This window comes from Telopea speciosissima, chromosome 6 (assembly GCF_018873765.1).
Source record: "Telopea speciosissima isolate NSW1024214 ecotype Mountain lineage chromosome 6, Tspe_v1, whole genome shotgun sequence".
Taxonomy (NCBI): domain Eukaryota; kingdom Viridiplantae; phylum Streptophyta; class Magnoliopsida; order Proteales; family Proteaceae; genus Telopea; species Telopea speciosissima.
Window position 1 is genome coordinate 41690714 of NC_057921.1, and position 11567 is coordinate 41702280.

At 39.5% G+C, this 11567-nt stretch overlaps 1 protein-coding gene across 2 annotated transcripts; it reads left to right on the forward strand.

Moving 5' to 3' along the window:
• The first annotated feature begins 7857 nt into the window (after positions 1–7857).
• LOC122664626 (3-ketoacyl-CoA synthase 6-like) lies at positions 7858–10946 on the forward strand. Of its 2 annotated transcripts, XM_043860532.1 has the most exons (3): positions 7858–7886; positions 7948–8864; positions 10206–10946. In XM_043860532.1, the coding sequence occupies exons 2-3, from the start codon at positions 7953–7955 to the stop codon at positions 10782–10784; spliced, it is 1491 nt and encodes a 496-aa protein (XP_043716467.1). In that variant the 5' UTR covers positions 7858–7886; positions 7948–7952; the 3' UTR covers positions 10785–10946. The 2 variants fall into 2 exon arrangements, with proteins under 2 accessions (XP_043716467.1, XP_043716466.1); XM_043860531.1 differs by lacking the exon at positions 7858–7886 and having other exon boundaries at positions 7898–8864.
• The last annotated feature ends 621 nt before the right edge of the window (positions 10947–11567 follow it).

The following is an 11567-nucleotide window of genomic DNA, read 5'->3' on the forward strand; positions in this document are numbered from 1 at the left end:
CAAAATATCTCTTTTGATAAAAAAGGAGATAGTTTTTGTTTGTCTATAGCTCTTAACTTAGAAAACAAAGGAATTAGATGGACCTGTAAATTTGTTATCTAATTCCAAGAACTCGTTGGATCACATTCAAACCGTGGTTTGAATGTCAAGAAAAACAAGTGGTTAGATAACAAGTATGCCACTACACTTCTTATTCCCAAAGCGTGCTTGATTTTATTTAATAGTGACTGGTACTCAAGTCAATACAATGGTTATAAAACGAAGATCTCCGTAAGGGTTTTGCTTAGGGATGTAAATGGATAATCGCAAATCCAAATCTGATCCGCATCGGTATCCATTTAGCTATAGGGACATCCGTATTCGTTTAGAGATATTCGGAAAAAAATCCGAATACTCCGATAAAAATCCATCTACAAAAAAATCCGAATACCTAATAATAAAAAATTAAGTAAATAATGATCTTGAGGGTTTTTGAAGATTCAACAGGTTTTAGATTATGAGGAAAAGAGAATCATGATCTAAGAGATATGTATTGAGAGTGAATTGTATCTGTTAAAGGGAGGAAGGTCCGGGTTACACAAGGTAGAAATGTAAATGGATGGCCAAAAATCTGAATTCGATCCACATCCAAATCTATCTGAATCCATTTTGAAATATTCGTATTCGGCCAGGGAATATCCAGATCTGATCACATCCGATCTGTATTCGAGCCGAAACCAATCCGTTTACATCCCTAGTTTAGCTAGCATGAACCCATCCTGGTCTTGTTGTAATCCTTAAATTTCAAGAGGAGTTATGATATTAAGGGCTTATGGTTGAAAACTAAGATCTCCTGAACCAAATAATTGAACCAAATAATCTTCCTTCAATGATACCGATATAAATGCAGTTAGAAGTTGCAAGCAAGTCGATCTACAGTGAAGCATTTGAAGAATCAAAACCACTCTCTGATAGTTGCTAGAAATTAAGGAGACCCATGAAGATGTAACACCTTTCATTGATTTGTATCTTTCAAAGTTGTTTGTAGTTAGGAGTTTAGAAGCTAATTAGTAATGTAACAACCTTACTGATATTATTCCGATCTCAACCCTATTGAGTCTGACAACGGAAGCAAAAAAACGAAACAAAAACCGACCTCTGCAGGCAATTCACTAATGTAGAGTCACAAAATTACTGAACAGTCATATCATGGTTTATGTTGGTGACTTTACATGACATGAAACTGGAACCGACCCAAAACCACTTGATTAATTAATGCCAATACCCAACCTGATCATAAATGGCCCTACTTGATCCTCCCCTTGTCTTTTCTTATTTTTACTTCAATTTCATTGGGGCCAAACAGAGGAAAATGTTTAAGAAAGGTGACCAAGTAAAATTTCAATACAAAATGAGTATTCTATGTGGGTTTGAAGTAGGGATGTAAACGGATCGGATACGTATCAGATATGATTGGATTCAGATATGAATATCCCTAAAAGGATACAGATGCAAATCGAATTCGTATTTTTAACTATCTGTTTACATCTCTGACTTGTGTAACCTAGACCTTCCTCCCCCCAACGGATACGATTCACTATCAATCCATGCTTTAGTCTCATAATTATCATTTCCTCATTCTTTAGAACCTGTTAAATCTTCAAAAACCCTCTATATCATGGTTAGCAACTGATGAACTCCACAAAAGGTTCACCTACGTAGCTTGGTGAACGTAAACATTTCTCTTATATATGTGCATTTATAAAAGTACTTACCTAGCTATGCCTGTATATATATATATATATATATATATATATATATATGGGGAAGTGCTTCATGTGGGACCCCTACTTGTGCAGAAGCATCAGACGGCCAGTCATTTCAGCCTTTCATGGGGGTGGGGCAGTCATTTGCTCCCTTCTGTGTTTGGACATGAACAGTAACACTCCACCACAGGAAAAGAAATATTTCTCTTATAATGATAAGCAGTGAGCACTCAAGTAATTGAGGAAGACCCTATTTCATCTAACAAAGAAAAATGGACAGAATTCTCAGCTTTCAAAGATCTCCTCAAATTAAATTTTAGTTATGAGAAATGAGGATCATCAGGAAATGTGAAAACAAAAGGAAAGGTGTAGACACTGCATTTTTTACATATGGAAGAACATATTGACAATGATGATCAAGACCTGACTGAATGGTGCAGCAATCAAATGGCAAAAACTATTGTTTTACCCCAGAACTATTTGTACCTCCAAACCTTCCTAGATAGAGCCTAAACCCTTAAGATAGCCTATACAACCATTTTTTACTTGTGCATAAAGTTTCATCCATATAACCATTCCTGACATTTTTCTTGATATTCGAATTCTCCTTAATTCGGGCCAAAATACTTCCAACAGTTTCATTTGGCTATTTTAAGCTTGCATATGAAACTTCTTGAAATTCTAGTATTGTTTAGATCTCAACCGGTGTGAAACACTATTTCTATGGATTCCTTAATATTTGTGTTATTTTTTAACAAAATTTGATAATATTTGTCATACGGATGAAAAGTAACCATCGAGAATTCATGGAAGTGGGAGGAATGCCAAGTGGAGTAGTTATCACCAGTCAAGGTGTGACCGACTAGGGTAGTGCCAGGATTATCAGTGGGACGCACATGACAATACAGACAAGGCGGAAGTAGAGAACCCCAACGCAAGGATGAAAGAATGTGAATAAATCAATTGACTTTTTGATAAAAAAAAATACTATGTGAAATCTTCAGTTTTTTTTTTTTTTTTTTTTTTTGCTTCTTTCTCTATACCTAATCAATGGTGCTGGTCCCTGTGGTAGGGAGGGCAGCGGAAAAGGAAGGAGATCTCAACCTTTCTCTGATAGCATGTAAGAAAGAGATTGTAACTAAATCAAATGAATATTTTCATTGTCGTAATAAGAAAAAATTACACAATCGAAGATCTGTACACACGTGAAAAATATGTCTAATATAAAAGATTGTCTTATATATAGGGTCCGACCAAACAAAATAGATTTGAATTCCATTAAATAACTGCGGTAAACAATTTGAGACAACAATACACCTAATAAAGCCTACGTCGAGATGATGACGATGAAAGAGGCTGGAAGGACATAGAGAGTGACTGGTTGGAGCGTTGGGGTGAGAGTAAAAAAATACTCAACTCTACAAAGAAGAGAATTGATGATGGCTCTTAACTCATAGCTACCCCAACTGTCTAGCCTATACATTTCCCAATCACAGCCAAAACCTTTCTAGATTCCCTTAATGGAGACTCATGACGTTACAGAAACTCTAGAAAGCTTTACAATTAAGCAAGTAAAGTACATTTTATAACTCATGATGTTACGCTCAGGGCCCGGCATTCTCTTTTAGTTTGTAAACTAAGTTGCCTGAATGGGGATGAGAATGTAACGGAAGGATTTTGTATGAATTTGGTTACAAATTTTACGAATTCAAATAATCTTCTTGAATCTCTAGATATCTTGAAAGGTTTTTCTATGGAAAACTCCACACCACAAATTCTTGTGAACAGATGATATCTGAAAGAGTACACACTAGTAATTTGGTGAACAAGATTGAGAGTGAAAGTGTTCTCAATAGTGCAAGAATGTAAAGTGTCCAATCCAACTGGTCCAATCTGCTGCCCTATGGTTGGACGCCAAATCCGAACTGGGTCTGCCCAGTTTTGATTAACATAGTTAATTAGGACCTTCAACCACCATCGATTACTTATTAGGTGATCGATAGGATCTGTCAAAATAGATAATCTTGCCAGTCACTCATGACTCTTTGTTGTTCTTGAATGGAAGAATGGCATGCATGCATGCATGTTGATGCCATATATGTTTTAACCTTCCAACTGCATTAACGCAAGATTCATCTAACTGAAATGTTTCTTTGACTATATTCTTTACTATAATGATAGTACGTTTTCCCAATGCATTGGTGGTTTTAAATCTTTTAATTCTGTGCCTTATCTAGACTCATCATTTCCCTAAAAAGGAAAGGACTACTCCCATTAATAATATTCTCCCAAATGTAGAACTGTTGTTCCTAAGGGGAAGGTATGCCCCGAAATCTGATCCCAATGGCTGTTCCTTGACTTTTGACTGATTTTTGGTTTTGTCTTTTTGTTCCGATTCAGGTTTGTGGTCCTTGGAGCTTTCTTAGTTTTGGGGATTTTTTTCCTAAGATTTAGTTTGACTGTATATATTGTTTGTAATTTTTCCAACCATTGGATAGATATGATACAGTTGTATTGTTCACTTATCAAATTTAAGAGCCAAAATCAATCCTATTTTTCCGATTTATTGACATTTTTCCCTTCAATTCCATATGGGGAGGCAAAAGTGAAGGAAAGGGAAGGGAAGGGAATTGAAGGAAATAAACTAAAAAAAAAAAAGAGGGATAAAATGAAAAATTTGTAATCATTGACAACAGTCATTTATTTAATTAACTCAAAACTCTCTAAATCTAGAAATAAAATTTATTTAACTTTTTAATCGAATTCCAATCTAAAAATAAAGAATGAACTTTAAGGTTTATTTATCATATTTGTTAAGATTTTAAGCTGGCTAATAATCATGATTAAAAAAATTTTCATTTTATTTTTAAAAAATCATTTCACTTCATTTCCCTTGCAACCAGATGGAGCCATCCATTTACAAATGTGCTTTTAAATTAACCTTTTTCCCAAAGATTTCCTTCTTAGAATAATTATAGCCTTATTTTCTTACATTGTCAACTTTATTAGGGCTGAAACTTAGCATATTTAAGCTCTCCTTCATCTGCCATATGAAATATATTATAGCCAAGTAATGTCTTCCTATATGTGCCATATAGGAAACCACAGCCAGCCCATTGGGAAGAAGTTGAAAGTAAATTTGTTATTATAACTGTTAACAAATATTGAATCCCATTGGTATGGTTCGGGTGTTACCTGAACGAAGATGGAAATGTACAATAAAGATAGAATACCGAGGGGTAATGGTTACAAGCTCCACCATCTTCTTCAATGTCTTGATATCTTGAAAAGCTTCTCTACGGAGAATTCTACATCACAAGACCTTGGGAATTGATGAAAATCTCATAGAGAACACACTAATAGTTTGGAGAGCAAGAATGAGAGTGAGAGAGAGTTCAACTTGCAACTTAGGGTTAGGGGCCTGATGAAATGTATGTATATTTAGCCTCCTCCCCCTCCTAGAGTCCCATCAGGAATGCAACAAGAGGGGAGAAGGCGACCTCCTTAAGTGGTCGACAAATCCCTGGCGGGATGCAACCCACGTGGCTGCCCCTCATATGTGGGTGCCCCGAACAGGGTATAAGTCGGCTCGGTATACATCTCCCATTCGCCCACAGAGGGCATACTTGTTAGATAAACAACGCCTAGAAATGAGGATTTTTGCAGAAGAAAAATGAAATAAAAGAGAAGACCAAACGCGCAAACACACAACACAAGGATTTTACGTGGTTCACCCCCAAGAAGGTAGGCTACATCCATGGCCGACGATAGAAACTGGTTTCACTACTTCTCTAAAGAACAATTACAAACCCTCAAATCTCACACACCTCTCTCAACGAGATAAGAACACTTTATAAGAAAGCCCTAACCCAGAAAAATACAGAAATGCCCCGGAAGGGCAAAAGACCCACCTGGTCTGGTTCGGACCAAAACTGAACATATGTCGAAATACATATCGATTCAAGGTCTCGATGTGCTCTGCACGATTCAACACCATTGATGCTCACTTATGCACTTTTAGGCCTTTCTGGACGTCTCGAAGTCGAAATGGTCCTCCGAAGATCTCCATTGCACTTTCTAGACTGAGTTAAGGCTTCACCAATAATAGTACTAACTCAATTGTTCATCCAATCATATCTCAAACGCGTAACTCTTCATATAGGAAATTTTGCATACAACCCAACAAGATAGAATAAGGTAGGAGTACTATACCAAGCTTCCATCAAACTAACATAGTGCATCACTCACAAACAATTTTGAATTACCCCAAACAATCCAACTACATCAATTTCAATACTCTCAACCCCTCATGATGAGTAGTGCTTACCCATTTCATGTATTGTACTCAAGACTACGTCGATCACAAATACTCATTCTCAACTGATTGTATTGGTAACTTTTATCGTTTTAACTTTGTTTTGTTAGCTGTGAGTTGCAACACGTTCATAGAAACAAGAGGAACGCCCTTGTGTAGAGAAAAATAAGAAAATACTCACAGATCGTGATTTTAATGGAGAATGCTTCAATAATAATTTTCTTGATCCGCATGCACATGGAGGAGCATTCAACATACTGATTGGACTCCAATGACACAGTGGAGTGTGGAAATAACTAGGTAAAGGTATTATACTATTTCAAAACCCTAATTTGTTGCGAAGATAGGTTTTGGTTATTGAGACAGCATTGTTCATTGTTTGAGTGTGTTCGAGGTCACTCTTATGCACCAAGCAGACAGTCGTCAGTAAGAATACATTGGTTGAGGTATTTCACATTGAAAATGCTTGATTTTATTGTCAGTGCTGTTATTGGTGAAAAATACTTAGACCATGTATTGTATTGGGGGGATTTGATGTCTATTGATCTTTCATTGTAAACTTAGCAAGTTGAGACTTGTCTAGGGTTGGGGATTATTGTCCTTGCCTTTGCACTGTCAAGGGTTGAAGTAGGTTGGTGTTCCTAAGTCATTATTATGATTGAAACACACTATTTGACATTGTTATCCTTGTACTTGTGTTTGCAATTTTTGAAGCATGATAGGGTATTCTTAAGATGTAGCTTGCAGTTAAAAATCACTATTGTGTGTAAACGCTGAGGTTAATTTGACCATTACTCAATGGATGTAGGCACACTGCCAAACCACGTTATATCATGTGCTCTTGTGGTTTGCATTTATTTGGATATTGAAGTGTTGTGGTGATGACATGATGGGTGTGCACCTCCCAGTTGGCTTGACAAATTGTGGTTGCCAGGCAGGAGAAACATGAAATTGTAGACTGGTAAAATTTGGTTGCCCCAACCAATTGGTGTTTGTGCCAATGTGCATGTATCAGTGTTTGTCGTTGTGCAACTACGTGTGTGTGCCAATTGTGAGTGTCATGGCATTGGTGTGATTACCAACAAGGTTGTGTTATGAGTTGTGATTACCATGTTGCCAATTTGTTTGAAATATTGCCATCGGTTTTGGGAATACCAAGGGAGTGTTAGGAATAATTTTGGAAGAAATTTTGAAACATTGATTCACCCCCTCTCAGTGATATCAAGGAATGAATGAGTACATACATGTGGATCTCTCTTGGTTCCACCAACTTTATTCAGCTGCTACTTATCAAGATATCACTTCCAATATTGTTGGTCACAAACTGAAACCCAACACTCTATTTTTAATTCCTCATCTAAAGTAAAGATTGGGCATACCAATGTTGTGCTCAGCCTGAGTCTATCTCTGTCAGCCATTATGGAAATGGCCCCCTGCCCTCCCATCCCATTCTCTTCATTGGGCACAATCCCTAGATCCACGATAAGCCAGCTGTGTGCCCAATCCTCTCCCTTTTTTTTTTTTTTTTTTTTGAAATTAATGATTCTAATAATAACATTATGAAAATGCCAGAATTTTAATCAGAAAATAATGAGATAAATGAAAGCAAACAATACCGTTGGGTGACGTTAGAGATCATTTAATCCCTTCAGCTGAATCCATTCATTGCTGCACCGCCTTTATATCTCCACCCTCCCACTGTCCAACCAGAAAAGAAGCTATTACACCTTCTCTGTCTCTTTCTGTGTCTCTCTCTCTTTCTCTGTTCTCGCTTGAGCAACAATAAGAGAGAAAGAAACAGGGGAGAGTTTGATATTCCGCTAGCATAAGAAACAAGGCTGTGAGGGTGAAGCACAAAGCACAACCGAAAGGTCCCCCCAACAATAGCAACGATGCCACCAACATTCCCGAACTTCTCCAACTCAGTGAAGCTCAAGTATGTTAAACGTGGCTACCAATGCCTAGTGAATCACTTCCTTACCTTCCTTCTCATCCCTCTCATGGCTGGAATCCTCCTTCAAGTCCTCCGGGTGGGCCCAGAAGAGATCCTAAACCTCTTGTCTTCTCTCCAATTCGACCTCGTCCACGTCCTCTGCTCAACATTCCTCATCTTCCTCATCGCTACCATTTACTTCATGTTCAGGCCTAGACCCATTTACCTCGTAGACTATGCTTGTTTGAAGCCACCTAACATTTGTCGTGTTCCCTTCTCCACCTTCATGGAACATTCAAAACTCATCAACAAAGATAACCCTAAAAGCATCGAATTCCAAATGCGGATCCTTGGACGATCCGGACTCGGCGAGGAAACGTCTCTTCCACCCGCGATTCATTACATCCCTCCAACACCAACCATGGAAGCTGCAAGAGGTGAAGCCGAGTTAATCATCTTTTCTGCTATTGATAATCTCTTCAAGAAGACCGGAATCAAGGCGAATGACATCGATATACTCGTCGTGAATTGTAGCTTGTTCTCGCCAACACCGTCGTTGTCGGCCATGGTGGTGAACAAGTACAAGATGAGAAGCAACATTAGAAGCTTCAATTTGTCTGGAATGGGTTGTAGTGCTGGGCTTATATCGGTGGATCTCGCTCGTGACCTTCTTCAGGTTCACCCTAATTCGTTTGCTTTGGTTGTGAGTGCTGAGATAATAACCCCTAATTATTATAAAGGGAACAACAGAGGTATGCTTGTGCCCAATTGTTTATTCCGTATGGGGAGCGCAGCAATCCTCCTCTCGAACCGCAGGAAGGATTCGTGGCGCGCCAAGTACCGGCTCGTCCACCTGGTCCGAACCCACAAGGTAACATCCTGAGATCGGTTCCTCTGTACGTACCAACAAGCGAACGTACATGTCAGAGCCAACCACCTATCCTATTTTTGTCATTTACAAAGGGAGGAGGGGTTTTTATAGAAACAATATTAAAATGTGATTGGCTATGAGATGTACGTTCACCTGTTGGTACGTGCAGATGATCCATTCTCAACATCTTAACCTAAATTATATCACTTGAGATTTGAGAATATAATTTTTGTTTTGGGAGAAAGCACACTAACTGGTGCTGTGCCTGGGCGTGTACCTTGCGCCCAGACACAGACTTGCGCTACCCTGGAAAGGCCGAAAGGTCCAGGGGCAGTGCCGATCTTTTTGCACTGAGCTGTGCCAAGACACATGTACACTTCTGGGCACAACATTGGTTAGTGTTCCATTTCCCATTTTTGTTTTCTTTTATGAATAACTGCTCGTTCAGTTTGCTCAGTTGGTAGTGAGTAGTGATTTGCCAGTAGAGTGAATGCCCCTCTTGGTCACATCACTCCTGCGCCAGACATAGGAGCATACGAAAGTATTGCTCTATTCCCATGAAATACAAAATCACATCTATATTGATGTCATGTGTGCGATCTCATTAGCCTTGCGTTAGTTAATACGCTACACAACTAGACAGTGATCTCTTGCCCATATTTTGGGAAATAGATTGCAGATCATAATCCTCTCAGGTTCCTTGCTCGGAACAGTTGTCCGGTTCCTCTCATAGGGGGCAGAAATGACGACCTAACCCCTGCCTGAACACACTACCCGGGTGTGGTTAAGTTGTCATTTCCGCCTCATATGAAAGGAACCAGATGGTATAGGGTACCTAACAGGAAAAAAAAGTCAAAGATCGTTGTTGGGCCTCTAGAGCTGAAAAAAAATTTGATGCTACACTTGTAGTACGGCAGGATATTTCCTCTACAAGGCTAGCAGCCAAGGAAATGGAATCTAAAAAGGTATTTTAGAAAATACTAAAACCTAATAGGGTATTTTGGAATAATCCTACTACAAGTGTAGCAAAAAAATCTCATTCTCTAGAGCCTGCATGCACGCTGGCCAATGGGACCGTGTGCAAATCTCGCTATGGACGTGATTGGGCGCTTCTATGTCTCGTGCATGAGCCACACCATGCCCCTTGCACAGGCTGCTCATGTGCCTGGACGCAGGCTACGTTGTGGCACAGAGAACATTCTCCGTTTTCTTTAATGTGCAACAAGTAACATTAGTGGCGTACAAGAAAAAACCCAATCCCCCCAAGGAGATGAATGAGAGTGTGCTGAGTAAATGTAATACGTTGATACAGTGTATCTCATGCACCATATTACAATATAGGGAGCCGATGACAAGGCTTACCGGTGCGTGTTCGTGGAGGAGGATGCAGAAGGTAAGGTCGGGACTTCGCTTTCGAAGGATCTAATGGCGGTTGCCGGTGAAGCACTGAAGTCGAACATCACAACGATCGGGCCGTTGGTGTTGCCGGCATCGGAGCAGCTACTCTTCCTCTTGACCCTCATCAGAAAGAAGCTCTTCGACCCAAAGTTGAAGCCTTATATTCCCGATTTCAAGCAGGCATTCGAGCACTTCTGCATCCATGCCGGAGGGAGAGGTGTGATAGATGAGTTGCAGAAGAACCTCCAGCTGTCGGCAGAGCATGTGGAAGCATCAAGAATGACATTGCACCGGTTTGGAAACACGTCATCATCGTCTCTATGGTATGAATTGGCATATATTGAGGCTAAAGGGAGGATAAAGAAGGGAGATAAGGTCTGGCAGATCGCGTTTGGAAGTGGGTTTAAGTGTAACAGTGCTGTTTGGAAGTGCAACCGTAGCATTAAAGCTCCAACTGATGGTCCTTGGGTTGATTGCATCGACAGGTACCCTGTGGACATCGCTGAGGTCCTCACGCTATAGAGTTTGATTCTTGTGCAGAAATTCACTGCACCCACTAAGCTTCTTTCTAAAATTTCTCTTTCTTCTCATCATAAACCCATCAAGCTAAGGCTGCTAAGGTAAGATAGAGATCAGAATATCCTCATTTTCTTCTTATTCTCCTATCCGATATACATGAGGAGGGTTCTCGATCCCTGAAGTATAAAAGCTAAATTAAGGGCTTTTATTATGTGTGTAAGATGGTTAGGGGAAGATGGGGTCTTTCTTTCTCGATGATTGTAAGACTACTATTACTACTACTTACAGCAGAACCATTCAAGACTCCAGTATGTGAAATAAACATTAAACCATGTTGAAAAGTAGATTGGGTTTCTTTAGCTGAGAAGGGATTCAATTTCATTAGGGAGTGCAGTAACGGTCACTTATGAATTAATGACTGTTTTTGAGTTTTAGAAAGAAAGGGAAAAAGGACTCTTGTCGGGAGTACTGTAGCTCCAATGCCCATACCAAGGATCTGGCTCCTGTCCAGCAGTGGCGGGAGCTAGACCGTCCAGCACCCCCCTAAGATTCTTCCACCTGGACACGTAAACATCCAACGGTCATTTGTTTTAAAGACACACTTTAACCCATTTGACTCCCTCACCCTCTCATTTGCCGAAACCTGACCCGACTAAACGCATTTGACTTCCCCCAAATTCCATCTTCCTCTCCTTAAAACCCAGTTTCTCTTTCTCTTCCCCGTTTCTGCAAGAATCTCCTGTTAAGGTTTAGGGTTTAAGCACAAGGTTGCTTAAAGCATTAAAC

What these genes read in the sequence shown, in the direction of transcription:
- LOC122664626 (XM_043860532.1), top strand. Translation starts at nt 7,953, where the DNA reads ATGCCACCAACATTCCCGAACTTCTCCAACTCAGTGAAGCTCAAGTAT. An exon ending in ACCTGGTCCGAACCCACAAG is followed by an intron (nt 8,865 to 10,205) that starts GTAACATCCTGA and finishes ATTACAATATAG; the next exon opens with GGAGCCGATGACAAGGCTTA.